Consider the following 17,267-nt stretch of genomic DNA (forward strand, 5'->3'; position numbering starts at 1 on the left):
GGAGGAAACCCACCAAGCACATGGAGAACTTGCAAACTCCACGCATACAGAGATGGGAATTGAGCCTGTTAGTAGACCACACCTTTCCAAAAGCCAGAAGTCAGAGTGGAAATTGTTACTTGATAAGTACTTGAGTGGAAATTGGTTTGCTAGATAACTAACATTTTCAATATTTTAGATCTTTGCATATCATTTGTAGGGATCACCATGTGTCACTATAGTCCTTGGCTCCCTTTTTATTACCATATACTACAACTTTCTTTATTTTAAATAGGTTTAGCTTATAGACAGAAAATCGTATTGTGTTAAGAAAACATTGCCTCCGAGTGGCGCAGTGGTAAAGTGCTCACCCTATCATCCAGGCATCACTGTTCGATCCCCTGGTGATGCTGTTACCTCTCACAGCCGGAGGTCTAGAGAGAGCTGATTGGCCGAGCTCTCTCAGAGGGGAAGGATGAGTGGTACTTTGTGCTCCCACATTAATCATGGCTCTAGAGTCTATCAGGGGCGACTGTGAGCTTGCGCACGCGGAAGGAGCGGCTAGCGCTTTCCTCCGAGTGTGTTACTCCGCCCCTAACAGTGCAAGCAGTTCGAAAAGATGCGGTCGGTTGGCATCACGCGGTTTGGAGAAAACACGTAATAGTCTTCGGCCCTCCCGGCTGAATGGTAGTAGTAGCCTTAATGTGGGAGCCCCCTAGTGACAGGGAGGAATTGGCCACGACTAAATTAGGGAGAAAATCCAAATCCATATCTGGTTCCCTGGTTTTTCTTCCTTGGAACAGTTTTGGTAGGCCCCGTCCACTTAAGACCAGGAACATCTTACAAGAGTTTGGAGTTGGTGTATTTACTGTAAGTCAATATCCATCAGAGTTTGGCCCTTCTCACAGTAGGTACAGTTACAATATCTCGTTACAATGGCACTTGGAAGGGGGTGGGTTGTATAGGTTAGCAAGTAAACATTTTATTCCTGAAGTTGTTGTATTAAAAGCATAAGAAATTGTTCAAGCACATGGATTTAAACGACTCTGACAAGGATATAATTGCGATTGCTAGACACCTAGTACAACGTAACCACAAAACTACAGGGTTTGTGGGATGTTCCTGGTCTGCAGCGGTCAGGACATACAAAAAGCAATCCAAGAAAAGAAAACGGGGGAAACTGCAGCAGGCTTATAAGTGGCCAAGGCTCACTGATTAATGTGGGGGAAAAATGGCTGGCCTGTATAGTCTGACCTGATAGCTACTCTATTTCATAATGCTAAAAAGGTTGGTGCCGGGTCTGATAGAAATGTGTCAGAATACACAGTGAATCGCAGTTTACTGTAAGCGGCAAAAAGGGAATAAATAAGTGAACAAGTAGGAATGATTAATTACATTCATTTAATAGACATGGTAAGTTTTAAAGTAGACACACACACACACAAGGGAAACAAGCAGAGGGCACTGTGTATATTTACTTAGAGAGCCTCAGAGACTCTCTGTGGTGGTAAAGCACACAAGCGTGAAAACTAGAAAAAGGCAGAACATTGGAATTCGTAAATAATACTCCCCAGCCAAATACATATGCATCTCTCCCCCTTGTTTCTACTACATTAAATCACAAACACTCACAAACCCACTCTCTTACTTTTCCTAACACCCATTTAATTTTCTTTCTTACCATTCTCTCACTTATAATCTCCTTCTCCATCATTTGTCGCTGTCTCTCTCTCTCTCTCTCTCTCTCTCTCTCTCTCTCTCTCTTTCACTCTCTCACTTCCTCACTCTTTCTCCCCCACATATAGAAGTAGGTGCTTGTAATTCAGCTCAGGATGTCTCCTCATGCTCAGCAAGGAAGAATGAAGGGAGAGATCCTAAAGGCGATTGTGACTGGCACACATACCTGAATGAAACCTTTTACTGCCTCTGTGTGGGACAGTTTACTACAATTGTGATTGCTTTGAAAGGATATGATACAAACTAAATGGTGAAGGTTTCACAGTGTTAGAAAGGATTTCTTTTGTTCTTAAGTTTCAGTGAGCCAGGAAAACTGGTTTACTGTAGGCACTAAAAAATGTTATGCTTATGCAGTTCCAGAGACTTTCTGTAGTATCTTTGCCAGTTACACTGCAGTTGCTCTGGCAGGTCCTAGTAGTCCAGCACCTTACTAAAAATGTAACGTTGGTTTTTCCTTGTTTCAGTGACCATTCTATGGCTGTATGTATTGTATGTATGTATGTATGTTCCTGCCATGTGATTGGCTGATAATATTTTTGTTGTATCGAGCAGTTAAACAGGTGAAGCTAATACAGTGTGGGCAGAGGCTGTGTGCGTATCCACACACTGTTTAACTTCTATTTAATAATGTAAATATCTTATCTACTAATCACATGATAGCAACTGTGTATGTGTGTATTTGTTTAGAAGTGCTTGCATGCCAATACACATATAGCCAGTTTTTTTTTTTTTTCGACTGATTTTAATAATTATCAATAATATATTAAAAAACAGTATCTACATATTTAAATTTGGTATAATTTTTTTATGTGTTCTTTGTTTACACTTATGGTCAGGTTGGCCTTTTTCTTTTTGCCTTTGCCTGTTTTAGATGTACCATCTAATCCATACTCGGTGCATCTTAGCTCTGTGGCACAGCGCACAGCTACAGTGACATTTATGAAGCCAGACTCTCATGGTGGAGTACCTATAGGCCATTACCTGGTCAAATACAAAGACATTAGTTCAAATGACTGGAGGGATGTCAAGTCGCATGGAACACAAAGTGAGTGACTATCTTTTGCTACCATAATCATCATTACATAACACGTGGAATTAGTATGTACTGTAGACATGTGATATGCTACCATATGCAAAATATTCTATTTATTACATCACTGTGCTACCAACAATGTGAGTCCCAAAATTCTGATAAAGTCTATTACACTCACAAAGGTAGATAAACTGATTTCTTTAAAACACAAATACCATAGCTGTTTGTTTGAAGGAGGAAGTATGACCTTAAGCCAGGCATGGGGAAGGATTGGATTCAGATGCCTAGAGGGCTTGAGCTAGCAAGTCTTCCACAGTGTTGGTCAAGATTGCAAAGTTTCTGGATCACAAATTGATTTTTCCAGCACAATACTCAGAAGGGCTTGCGGGAACATAAAGGACAAATCAGACAGCCAGATAAGCAAGCTCAACTACTTGAAAGGCCCAGAGCTAATATCCATAATGCTGTGAAGAGTTGTGCCAAAAAGGCATGATTGAGCAAAAGAATAATTGCACTTGCAAACCTTGGTCATGACTGAGGAAAGCAATTGGAATTTTGATATAGGGACCACAATCTATATTTATTTCAAGTGTCAGTTAAATCCATTCTCTTGCTTCCTCTATTCTCTCTTGCCCTCATTCCCTCACTGTTATACATTTTTCAGCAATAGTGCTGCTAACTAACCTTGAGCCCAACACTACATATGAAGTCCGCGTGGCAGCTGTGAATGGAAAAGGCCAAGGGGAGTTTAGTCGCACAGAGAGTTTTCAGACATTGCCCATCAGTAAGTATATTTCACTCAACAAAGCAAATCCTATCATTGCAAAACATGTTTATTTAGCTTTAAACAAACTGAATTGCTGTTAGTCTTTTTGTTATTTCGATGTATTGTGATGGTATTTTATGTACTGCTAGGGTCAAAAGACCCAATTAAATGTTAGACCAACCTGAAGGTTTATGTGATTCACCAACAAGAAAGGTTTAATACAAGATTTGTTTTAAACGGAGAGTAACAAGGTAATGCATTAAACTTGCACCAAGTTTAGGTACATGCTGTTATCTTATGTACACTCCATGGGTTCACACATTTTTGCCATTAGAAGGATCCCAAACATGGCAATGGATTTTGTGTTTATACCCAGCGTGACTGAATAATGTTTATGATAAAGAACACAAAAGTGTTCGGCTCTTACAAGAAGGCTGATTATTTTCACTTACACCTCCTTACACTTTAATAATTTGTCATTGTTAATATTTTTATTAAAGAATGACATATCATGCTTTCTATGTATTTATAGTCAGATTTAATGTTTGTGGAACAAATTTATGTTATTGTTTACATTTGACGTGTATAACTGGTTGTTTTCCCATTAGTCTTTTGCTTTTCTCTCACTTGAAATTAATACGACAAAAATGCAGCTTGTCCATTGTTCATGCTGAATATTTTACTATGTTAGAAAACCTCAAATTATGGCTTCACATTCGGTACACTGACTAACAACCCCCTCCAAAAATATTACTTTAACTCTTCACAGTTTCAACATATTAACAATTCCACACATTTTTACATTTATGTGGCACCATGTACCACTAATTATATTAAATGCAAGCATATTAAAATAAAAACATAAATGGAAACCATTTAGCCTGATCTCCTTTTGTTGTAAGATCTTTGACTCTTGTGGCACCACAGACACAGACATAAGACAAGATTTTACAGGAAAAGGATAGTTTTATTAAAGATAATGAGAACAGGAAAGTAAATGATGATGGAAGAGGGGAAATTGAAAAGTGAGGGTTGCACATGCAGGTTCAGGCAGTGCCCAGCTGGCAGAGGGGCACTTGGCTGGCGAACTTGAGCAGGGACAGAGTGGCAGAGTGCGTTAACGTGGGCAGTGGCTCCTGACAACAGTGGCCGCGATCACGCCAGACTTTCTCGTCGCTGGGTCGCAGACAAACACTCTGTGGTTGCACTTTACACTCTGCCGCCTGTGAAGTTCCCGGGGTGCGTGGCATCACCCTTTTTACCATGCTGCATACAGTTTGTGCAGGTAAATCAGCAGTGTCTTGTCTAACCGCCCTGGTGCCGTTAGCTCTATCTAGTAAAATGACAGTGGGCAGTCCACCCGCCATGGTGGTTGAAGATTGAACAGGTGCAGTGCGTATCCTACCCACCTTAATGCCGTGGCCTCCTTGAGATGTGTTGTTGGTGCACTGACCACACATCTCATGAAAGCAACGGCCAGAAATATAAGATGCAAAGCACTTTTTCAGCACCACTCCTCCTGCACGCCGCTCTGACCTTTAGCATTGGTCACCCAACATTAGGCTCTGAGCCTTAATCTCCGACGTTTCATCCGTGCTGCTGTTACTCTGTACTTTGGACCCCAGACTCAGCTCCCACGCCGCTTTCATAATCTGGCGGGAGCGCAAAATCCATCCATTCATTAAGTCTCCAGCCATGTTGAATCGGGCCACACTAAATCGGCCTTTCACCCACCTGCCGAAGGTGATGCTGCATCAATAGAGAGCCTCCTTAGGATGGGAGGAGTGAAAAAGTTAGGGCACATGCCCGTCATGTCATGTTTATGTCATGACAAATTTATATTTTTTTACCAATTAGTATTAAGGATTTAACTAGCTATACCATGCTAGAATATATTACTTATCACAAAATACAGAGCAAACCTCATGGATTAAGTGTTCTCATCTGTGCTGCAGGAGAGCCAAGCCCCCCATCAGTGCAGGGTCAGAGGGGCATGGGAAAGGCCTACAGATTGGGCCTGGTCAAACAGGACGACGGTGGCATGCCCATCCTGGAGTATATCGTCAAATACAAAACAGTGAGTCATCTTTCACAGCTTTTCTTTTCATACATTCTTGACTTTATTAGTTAATTACTCAGTTTATTCACCCTTGTAGAAAATTTTGAGCTAATTATAAGTTGTTGTGGTTTTTAGTGAACAACTGATGTGTTTTGAACATTGCTGTCATTTAGCCAATGATTAAGTCTGGCAGAGTTGCTATAAAAGTCAATGTGTGTGCAAGAGAGTGTTCGTGCTTTAGTTAAGACTGATTAAAGTTGCACTTCGTCAGAGCAGGGAGTTCTTCTTCCAGACATGAAGCTAAGAGTGGGTGGCAAAAACAGATTCTTATAGACTCCTGTTTCTACCTAGGAACAAATAGAGGCATAAGGTGAGGCATATCTGCGCTGCCAGTACAGATAGGGGATTTGTTTTTAAAAGGTTTCAGTCTGTTGTAGAAGTGCTTGAGGTGGGGTGTGTGTATGATGTTCATCATCTGTTCCACTCCCTATTACTCTATAATTAGTCTTCAAAAGGTGAGCTGTTCCTCCCTGTCAGATGGTAAAGTACTGCAAAAGTGCCTTTCACCTTCAGTCTTCCCCATACAGCTCATCGTTTATCAGATCCACAAAAGTCCTCACACAGCCCACACCATATCACTCAGCTCTGCAATAGAGTAGACCCTTAAACATTGCTTGAGACCACTGTAGCGAGTGTATATTTTCGTTTAGACTCTTATCAGCAGCACACAAGATTTTTCACAAATAAAGATAAGGACATTGCTCCCTTAAGAAATGCTAATCAGCAGGTGTGTGTGTGTGTGTGTGTGTGTGTGTGTGTGTGTGTGTGTGTGTACTGGTGTTTGGCTTGTTTGTGGGATTAGGAGCTGCTGTTAAGAAATCTGTGTTTACAGATCACTGAACTCTAAAGGACGTCTGGCTTTGTCCCTCTCTCCTACAATATCTCTGCTGCTTAATTTACTCAGTCTCATCTCAAATCCTTCTCTCTTCTGTGACCCACATGGGTCCTGCATCAACATTCTCTCTCTCTCTCTCTCTCTCTCTCTCTCTCTCTCTCTCTCTCACTTCTATATGTGATATGTCTTTGTTTTGTGCTTCCGGAGGTAAGAACATGAGAAATGGAGATGAAGAGACATAGTGCCTGAGGCTTGTCAGGCGTGTGAAATGCATATTCAACCGTTTAGCTTTTTAAGAGATCTGCCAGTCTGAAAAGTGTCAAAATATGAAAAGGATTATGATTTTGAGAAGTAGAGTGTGGGTTGGAGTTTTATTGCAGTACAGCAGCCAGTATAATGCCATAAACACATTCACATATATACACAGATATAAACAATGGAGATGTAAATTGTTTTTGGAATGTTTTTGCCATGTGATTGCGTGGGAACCCATTGTGAGATTATACAGAGCAGGAAAGATTTTTTTCTAAAAGAGAGTTCATGGCCGCAGGTGCTTTCTTCTTGGTTAATTCTCCTGTTATGTGTGATTAGACATGTTTTCTAGGGCAAATGAAGTTAAAAAAATTATAAAGATTATTATCCACCCACTGCATCCTCACACATACGTATGATGAGTTACAACTGGAAGTAAAATAATAATATTTAAAAAACTAAATATTGCACTACCATACAGAACTTGTGCGTGTGTGTTGTGTGCATGCGTGTTTAGGATAAAGAGGACCAGTGGATGACCAAGGTGGTTCCTGGTTTGAGTGATTTTGTGCTGCTGCAGCCGCTACAGTGGAACATGCGCTATGAAGTGGAGATCACAGCCCGCAATGTCAAAGGCCTATCTGAGCCCACATTTGTGAAGTTCTCCATGCCACAGAAACCAGATATAACAGGTATATTGAGCTTTTCAACAATTTCACAGGAATTTTTCTACCCAATTCTTTCTATTTATCTATCTACCCTTCGGTCAATGAAAGAAAAACTCACAATGGTCACAGAAATAACTTTAATCTGACAAAAGTAACAAAAAATAAAAATTCTATAAATGTTAACCAATGAAAGTCAGACATTGCTTTTCAATCATGCTTCAACTGAATTATTTTATTAAATAAACTCATGGAACAGGCCTAGACAAAAATGATGGTACCCTTAACTTAATAGTTTGTTGCACAATCTTTTGAGGCAATCACTGCAATCAAATGATTCCTGTTGCTGTCAATAAGATGTCCTCTCAGAGACCTCTCAGCAGGTATTTTGGCCCACTCCTTATAAGCAAACTGCTCCAGCTGTTTCCGGTTTGAAGGACGCCTTTTCCAGACAGCATGTTTCAGCTCCTTTCAAAGATGCTCAATAGGATTAAGGTCAGGGCTTATAGAAGGCAACATTAGAATAGTCCAATGTTTTCCTCTTAGCCATTCTTTGGTGTTTTTAGCTGTGTGTTTTGGGTCATTGTCCTGCTGCAAGACCCATAACCTGCAACTGAAACCAAGCTTTTTGACACTGGCCAGCACATTTCTCTCTAGAATCCCTTGATACTCTTGAGATTTCATTGTACCCTGCACAGATTCAAGACACCCTGTGCCAGATGCAGCAAAGCAGCCCTAGAACAAAACAGAGCCTCCTCCATGTTTCACAGTAGGGACAGTGATCTTGATATGCTTCACTTTTCCATCTGTGAACATAGAGCTGATGTGCCTTGCCAAAAAGTTTAATTTTTGTCTGTCCATAGGACAATCTCTCAGAAGCTGTGTGGCTTGTCAACATGTAGTTTGGCATATTCCAGTCTGACTTTATGATTTGTTTACAACAATGGTGTCCTCCTTGGGTCCATTTTGGCTTAAACAACAACAGATAGTGCAATCCGACACTGATGTTCCTTAAGCATGAAGTTCACCTTGGATCTCTTTAGAAGTCTTTCTGGGCTCTTTTGTTACCATTTGGATTATCCGTCTCTTTGATTTGTCATCAATTTTCCTCCTGCGGCCACATCCAGGGTGGTTGGCTACAGTCCCATGGATCTTAAATTTTTGAATAATATGTGCAACTGTAGTCACAGGAACATCTAGCTCCTTGAAGATGGTCTTAAAGCCTTTACCCTTGACATGCTTGTCTATAATTTTCTTTGTCTTCTGAGACAACTTTTTCCTTCGCTTCCTCTGGTCCATGTTGAGTGTGGTACACACCATGTCACCAAACAACACAGTGACTACCTGGAGCCCTGTATATAGGCCCACTGACTGATTACAAGATTGTAGACACCTGTAATGCTAATTAGTGGACACACTTTGAATTAACATGTCCCTTTGGTCACATTATTTTCAGTCTTTTCTAGGGGTACCATAATTTTTTTCTAGGCCTAAGTTTATTTTTTTTAAACGAATTCTGTAGAAGCATGCTTGAAAAGCAATGTCTGACTTTCATTGGTTAAGATTCATAAAATTTTTGTTTATTTTTAAGTGAATATACTCAAGAGCTCACTGATATATAAATGCCAATATAGTTTTCAAAAACTTATTAGAACTGTAAGTTGAATATTGTGAGTTATATATTCTTAACTTATAGTTATATGTGTCTAGCTTCTGACACACTCCTATAGAAACATAAATGCTTTCTAATGCATAAAGTATCCTCTGATTATAGTTGCATGCAAGCTTCTACATTCTTCTCACTAATACTTAGCCAGCCGTCATCACTGCCATCTTTGTCAGACTTTCAGCCCCCAGAAACAATACTTTTTACTTAGCACACATAAGGTCACATGTAATGACGCTTAAAAGCATTAAAAGTTTGAGTCATTTAGTCTCAAGAGCTCGTTGTTATGAAATCAGCGGCTGAACTATTCAGTGGCTCTGAATAGCTAGTGACTGAATATCTGTGCTCTTGCTATTTGATAAATGTGAAACGGTTCACTGAGTTCTGTCAGTGGATGTGGAAGAGCGAAGTGTTGATTGAAGCAAAAAATGCCAGTAGTATTGGGGGCACTACTGTAGAGAAGCAGAATGAGGTTGATGGGAAACGAAGCTGGTCGATTGGCTGGCCCCTCTTGTTTTGCATGCTTATTACAGGAAAAGACCCAGGAGTGCTTTTCAACAAGTTAGTCCTTGTCTTTATTCACACCTCAAAATTGCGCACAAATTACATCCACTTTATTCATGACAATGACTATCACATAGATGAGTTAGTTCCTTTCAATTAGCTTTTGTTTAACCAAACATGCGCTGAGTCCTCTTAGCAAAATTACAATTAATTTAGTCCTTTTTCCATGATGGTTTAAAAATGTCTTTTTTCTCCTCTGCAGTTGTCTTTTTATGCCAACAACACAAGTACAGATTAGAATAATGCAGAATTTGAAAGCCTTTGTAAAAATGTGTCAGAAAACTACAGTATACTGTATAAATGAGGAGAGATGAAGGAAATTATAAAAAAAATTAAAATTTTTATATTTATTTATTTATTATTTGCTTGATTTGTCCCCATAAAAGTCTTCATTAATTTGTCCTTATTTATAAGCACATGTAGTCAGGTTTGGATTCAACATTTCTTAAATACAAACATTAAAAACAATAATTTTTACAATTTTAAATGAATGCACTATAATACAATAAATTGTGTATCATACACTGCAGGGGTGTCAAATGTTTGACCCATGGTCAGGGACCAGCTCAATGAATTTAATAAATTCTGCATCTATATTCTAAATTAACTCCCCATTAACCACTCATACACAAGGTTATGAGGGATATGATGCCGGAAATCATTTTAATTATCCTCTGGGAGAGTCGTATTAAAATTCAATTCTCAATTAATTCTACTGATCAATGATCAGTTATCATCATAGTTGGGGTCTTAAAGACCAACAGGGTCAACATAGTTGCTTATATGAAAGCTTTGGTGGGTATAAGGTTGGCCATGTCACCCTTTCGTTTGTCACATCTAGAGAATAAACTGAACTATAATACAATGCTTTTCTATACTTTAATTTTTACATTGTCTTTGACCTCTGGAATGACATTGTAGATGTTATGTCCAAGTCATCCAGACCCAGTGATTTAGGATTTATACTTGTACTACAAAAAAAAAAAAAAAAAATGCAAGGTTCCAATACATTCCCTACAAGGTCCCTAGGTCTTTGTACAAAATAAAAACTGCAAGGTCCCAATCAAAAAGATTATCCTAACCTGCATTAGAGAGCATTAGTAAAGAATTGGAGGAATAGACTTTCACAATCTAATCAACTTAATCAGTTGGGGAAGTGTGGTGCAACATTTTGTAATAATGTATCACCAGTTTAAAGTGAAATAATTCCAGAGTTTAATCTAAAGGATTTAGCTAAAGGTTTAATAAAAGTGCTGAACATAGTGATAAGGAGACACCCTTGTCTGGTACCTCTGCTCTGGGTAATCAGTTCTGATTGCTGACTATGGCTAATAGCATGAGCAGCAAATTTCTTAATGTTGCTGGATGTATAATTGCATTTTTTTCTCAGGTATAAGAATGTTGCAAGTTACTTGAAGAACAACATTTTCAAATATGGGTTGTGCTGCATACTTTTCCACTGTGCAAATTAATCTTAAGGATGTGAGTGCCAAGAGAATATAGATTCAGAGAGAAATCAAGTCTGAGGCCAAAACTGTATACTATGCACTAAGTAGTGACAAATAGAATGTAACTGTCTTTATTGATTATCTCCACAATATTAGCATTATGAGAATAAAACAAACATTTGTTTGTTGACTGTTACAGTTAATAAGTGTGAGAAAAAACAGCTCTATAATCTTATAGCACTCTGTTATGCTGGCATATTTCCCAATGCTCCACCCATCTCTGAGGCTGGTAGACCACAACTTGTTCTCTTGCATAGAGAGCAAAACCATCTCATCTTACTTCCATTGTGTTTTTTTTTTCTTAACAAGCCTGTCAAAGACTTTATTTAACAACCCCTATAGTGTTAGAATGGTAGCTAAAATATCCAGTACAGGATTAACGAAAAAAACAGATCAGTTAACTCTTACTTTTACCTATTGCTGCCTCAAATATACAGAAAATCTCTCTTTAGTCACTAGATGACTATCATAAAATCTTTAGCTAAAGATTATCAACTCACAGTAGCTTATGTTTTTGTCCTCCTACTCATTTTAACAAAACACCGTATGCGACAGCTTTAAATAATAGTACCATGCCAAAAATATGACAACGCTCCACCCGAAATCTTTTCAGTCTTTTTTTATGTTGTCAGGGTGCAATATATAACAGTTATCTCACTGATGACATTGTTAGAATTTTAACTGTCTTAAATAAAACCAGTATGGTGGGTTGGAACATATTTGACAGGGTGACCTTGAGTCTATAAGCCAGAATCTTAGCTATGATCTGGGCATCTCCTGGCATTAAGGAAATGGGTCTATATCAAGCAATAAGTCAATATCAAGAGGGATCATCTTCTTTACCCTTCCTAAAAATGAGTGTTATATTGGGTGACATGAGTAATGGCTCTTTGGCTGTTATAGATCAACATTTTTTCCAGGTCAACAAAGTGCTCAGTAATTCAACTTGAATCAATTTCCCATTGCTTTCTTTACCAAAACATATCATCATTTCAAGTCCTATCAAATATCATCATATCTTTTCAGTGTTGGAAAATGCTTTTTGACTGATTAAGCATAATATTTCCTAAAGTAATTTTAGCATATTGGTATTTGGAATATACCAGAAATTCATTAGTGATTGCCTCCGTAACTTTGTCTCCACTAGAACTTTCAGAGACATTATATACTGTCCTATTATTAAGCAGAATGTAGTGCAGTGTATGCATTAAATATAGGACCATAAAGTTTTCAAATATCATAGCATATTTTTCACAAATTTCTCCTCACAAGCCAGGAAAGTTAATACTCTATTAATATTTTAGGTTGCCCAGATCTACTGTTACAGAATTTCTTTCTTTAGTTGGGAAAAAAAACACGTAATAACATCAAAAACAACAGATGCATTAGCCAAAATTATTCTCCTATTATCCTTAATCCTTTATCCTCTATTTTCTGTATAAATATAAATAAATAAAGGTCTATAATAAAAAATAGCATTTTTTGAGAAATACCGCAACTATGCCAATCTCAGTATAATATAAAAACCAAACATTTGTACTTCTAATTTCATGGTGTTTATCATACTTATTAAAAGTAATTCATATTTATGAATAGTAAAGAAAATGACATTTAAGGGGTCTGTATCTAGAAACAAAATCTCTGCTTTTTGAAACAGAATACTATGTACATTGGGCAGTGGTGGCTCATGTAGTTAAGGCTGTGGGTTACTGAGTTGCTGATCAAAGGTCAGGGTTCAAGGCCGGGTTGCCACTATTGTACCCTTGAGCAAGGCCCTTATCCGTATCTGCTCCAGGGTTGCTGTAACCCTGTTCTCTGACCCCAGCTTCCTAACTGGAATATTTGCAAAAAATATTTCACTGTGTTGTAAGGTACATGTGACAAGTGATTGAGTATTTATTTATAATGTTTCTTGTTTAAAGCCACTTTAAGTGGCGGAGAATTAAAGTCTGCAGTAAGATTCAGTTAGTTGAATTTTGTTGCTTTGCAGCACTAGTTAGGATAATTACTCACAATTTAATTTAGTTGAAGTCTGCTGATATAGGCCTAGTAATATTTAAACAGGGCGGTCTGAGCCTGTCAGTATAGGCACATACTACATGGTAGTCCCAGTCCCAGTAAGAATAATGACTTGTGATATGTAAATTATATGTGACAGTTATCATGTATAGGTATTTGTGTGTTCTTTAATAGGACTCAGTTCACTGTTAATCAGGTATATTTTCTCCCTTCCATTCTTTTTATTTTTTTTTATTCTACCTCCATCCTTGCTCCCATGTTCTCTTGTTTACCATTCTATTGTGTTGCCTTTTTTCTGGTTCCTTCTAAACAATCCTCTCCTATTCCCACCTAATGCATAATGCAATGCGCTTGGGACCATAACACAAATCGCTGGGCTCTTTGTATTGCTAAGAACTGGCACTAAAATCCCTTCTCTTCACTCCTATATACTCCTTCCTTAATAATAAATAAAATATGCTTCTTGATTACAATTTTACCCTTTCCAGTTTTGCCAAGCATCTTTTAAATAAATCCTGTTTTTAAGCAGCCCACCTACAACCAACTGGACATGGAAATCCCACACTTCACTCTGCCCAATCAGTGGCACTCATTGGAGCTACACTCTCATTCACACTGCATTTGTGTCTCTGTTGATGTCATTCCATCTCCACCCTGCCACTGGGAACAGACTCAAAGACTGAGCCAGTGACTTCCCTCCAGTTTTTCCACAAATGAGCCTAGCCTCTTGGGTAGATTACTGATTCTTAGCAATGCCAGCTGATTGCACCAGTGCACGTGATGGCTCTCACCTGCAGCTCTAAATGATGCCTAATGTTTCTTTTCTGTGTCTGCGCTTCACCATTATGGACCCTGCACTATCCCAAAGGGTACACTATTGCACTGAAACGGACCATATTGAGCACCACATTTGTAAACTGAACAAACCATATTAAGCATCAACTGTAAACACAGTGTTAAATTTTTTTATTAACTTTTTGGGCTTGTGTGTTATTCATGCACACGAATAACAATACAAATGACATACACCAGGGTTCAATTTGTGAATATTTAGTTTGCTAAGATTTATCACTGTGTACAAATATTGGACATTCTCTTATTTGAGTGTACGTTTAATTATGCAAATTTCAAAATGCCGATACCACATGGTACACATTAAATAATGTCAAATATCATTTTCAGCATATCAGACAATAATGCATTGACCCTTAATAAAATTTACTCAGATCTGTCCTTTTAAATAATCACAATACATCTCATTTTAATTATCACAATAAACCACAACGGTACACCACAATAATGATGTCCAAATCATGTTTTGATGAACTGAAGCTACTGTACCTGTTGATCACATCATTGAGCTATTTTAATGCGAGAACAAGACAAGTTATCCATAATTCCTTACCCCAATGAAAGTATAACTAACTATGCATTTGTTTATCTAGATTTATTTTGTGTGCTAAATGAACATATTAATTATAATTACTGAAAGTATTGTGCTGTAAGTCATAAACCTTAATGTCTCAAAAATGTTAGCGTCACCATAAGTCTTGTGGGACACCAACTTATGCAATGAGTTGACAAAACACACATCCACAGCTTAAACAGTATCTGCAAAGATTTCACAGGACTAAAGATTAAACAGAATTTAGAAAGAAAGCCTTTAAAAATTACAGTTGCTTGGAAGGGGTCTGTGAAACGTTCCTGAACTGTAAATAGCTTCACTGATTGCTCATTGATTTTAAGCTTAAGTAACACTGAAAACAAAATGGCAAACTAGCAACGTTTTTATTCAAGTAACATTGTAACAGCTTAAAATGATTCTCTGTACAGCTCAACCCAGATTTTTTGGGAACATCCTAACCTGGCAGAAAATTGCATTGCTTTAATGATACTGACAAAAGCCTTCCAGTCTGAATGACACACAGTCCTGGAGTGAAATTTCAGGAGTGAAATGGCTTTTTGTTGACTGTTCCAACTGGAATTGATTCCAGCAAATGAAATGGGTCTGTTGTTTTATTGTTAGCCATTACAACTGATCACGCTACTCATAAATAAGCTTTTCTTTTTCAGGAAAGGAAGTAAACTAAATCAGTCCAACCAGGCTGTGCGCAGTCATTCAGCCTGATGCATTCAATCATAATGCATCAGGACGTATTAACCATTTCCAAAAGAACAAAAGCATTATATAATCTTATATTGAATAAAAGAGATTTCAATAGATTTCCGTGGTCTTGGGCTTTGCAAAGTCACCATTTTGCAGGTTTTTTTATTGACTTAATATTTTATGAAGTAGATTAGCTAAATCTATATAAATCTAAATAAATATACATAGCCCACCCAAAAAAATTTAAAATAACCAGCTGGATTTAACTAAGCAAATAGGTAAGAGCCTTCCAATGGATAATTACTGCAGTGATTAATATGGTTCAGTTAACTTGTCATTACAAGACATATAGCATATTAAGATATATCCAGTTGTCACACTGTTTCAGAACGGTCAGATTTTTTTTTTGCATTTTGCATTTACTCTTACTATCTTTGTTTAATATTAAGATTTGTTTGATGATCTAAGTCATTCATGTGTAATAAATATACACACTACTTCAAAATAATTCAGAAAGAGGCTTTTTCACAGCACTGTATATTTATATATAAATATATGTTTAGGGCAACACGTGGTAGGGATTTAAAACCACTGTAGTCAGTGGCATACTGAAGCAATTTTGAAAGCAATGTGCAAATCTGATGTCTTAATGAAATAAGCTAAATAAGTTTCTATTTAAAATTTGCCATTACTGGTCAGTTTTATAATTTGCCTTAATGTCTGTCCTGCTGTGTTAAATTGTAAATAACACTTTGTAAAGAAACTAGCAGATTAAACTGTAAAATGCTCGAACAAATGGTAATTTATTCTTATTTATTAGAAAAGTGATATAATTATGCATAAAATATGTGTTTATATTAAATGAAATTGTCATGGTTAAAAAAAAAAAAGAAAGTGTTGAAATATTTTTCATTGTTTCCAACTGCTTACGATTAGGAACTGTGTTGTGTTTTTGTTCTGATATTAAAAAATGCATATGTATGGTGGCTTTTGCACATGCAAACCTTGCAACCCACCTGTTCATCAGAAATGGTCTGGTCTTTTAATTTTCCCCATGGACTCCAGGTGGTAGCTTATTACTTTTCACATTCGTAGGTACAACCGTACATGCACATAATGGTTTTTGAGCTATGAGCCCAGCCCGTAAGCAGAGCCATCTTGCCTTTGGATAATGGCCATCCCAGGGGGAATGACTCTGTTAAACCTGTAATAAGTGGAGGGTCACCTCTGCTTGGGGAGCATAATGTCTTAATGGGCTTCTGGGTCTTTAAAGGATCGTTACGCAGCTATGCCTCACTTGTTCCCTTAGCATGGACAGTGCTTGAGCCGGACTCATATTTATGTAATGAGCAGCTCTCTAAATTGCAGGCTGACTTCAGTACCTTCCTTCAGGGGAGGGTAAAGGTAATGGGCACAGATTCTGGAGTTTTCATTGGGTTTTAACTGTTTATAAATCAGTACATGATTTTTGTGCATCTTCAATCTACATTATGCCATATGCAATACTGTTAACCTATTAACTGTCAAAACTATTAACTATACTTCATGTGGTGGATTTATTTATTCCTCTGCAAAAGAAAAAAAAACTTCTTGGCCTTTTTAGCTGAGAAATCTCTAAATAATTTTTTCTGCTGATTTCGTTTGGATGGTTAGATTTGGCAGGACACTTATCAACATTATGCACCATCTGGTAATACCATGTATGAATCAGAATGATCAATATTAAATTCTGTGTATATATAAAATACTACCTGAAGTACCCTTTATTAACAGAGAAATAGGTAAAAGGTGAAGGCTAGATAGGTTAGGATGATCAGCTTTAATATAATTAGTGATATCATTATTTTAGGTTGAAGGACATGTACTGTACATGTCTGCCTGAAAAAAAAAGATTGACCCCTTTATCTTTTTAAACTTAAATTTTTAAACATTTAGCTTGATGTGACAACATTATATGATTTTGGTTTTCACTGGTGACTAAATACTAGAAAATTGTACAAAATGTATGTAGTTTATA

At 37.6% G+C, this 17,267-nt stretch overlaps 1 protein-coding gene across 4 annotated transcripts in view; it reads left to right on the top strand.

Annotated features, from left to right (window-relative positions):
* Nucleotides 1-17,267, top strand: part of ncam2 (neural cell adhesion molecule 2) — a 205,893-nt gene that overhangs the window by 181,338 nt on the left and 7,288 nt on the right. For 3 of the 4 annotated variants that reach the window (XM_053497222.1, XM_053497223.1, XM_053497226.1), the window contains exons 12-15: nt 2,588-2,761; nt 3,414-3,533; nt 5,471-5,592; nt 7,239-7,413. In XM_053497222.1, the coding sequence (XP_053353197.1) occupies nt 2,588-2,761; nt 3,414-3,533; nt 5,471-5,592; nt 7,239-7,413 (591 nt within the window). Of the gene's footprint in view, nt 1-2,587; nt 2,762-3,413; nt 3,534-5,470; nt 5,593-7,238; nt 7,414-13,672; nt 15,252-17,267 lie in introns of those variants that run through there. The other variant, XM_053497225.1, reaches the window with a different exon arrangement.

This window comes from Clarias gariepinus, chromosome 5, assembly GCF_024256425.1.
Source record: "Clarias gariepinus isolate MV-2021 ecotype Netherlands chromosome 5, CGAR_prim_01v2, whole genome shotgun sequence".
Classification (NCBI taxonomy): domain Eukaryota; kingdom Metazoa; phylum Chordata; class Actinopteri; order Siluriformes; family Clariidae; genus Clarias; species Clarias gariepinus.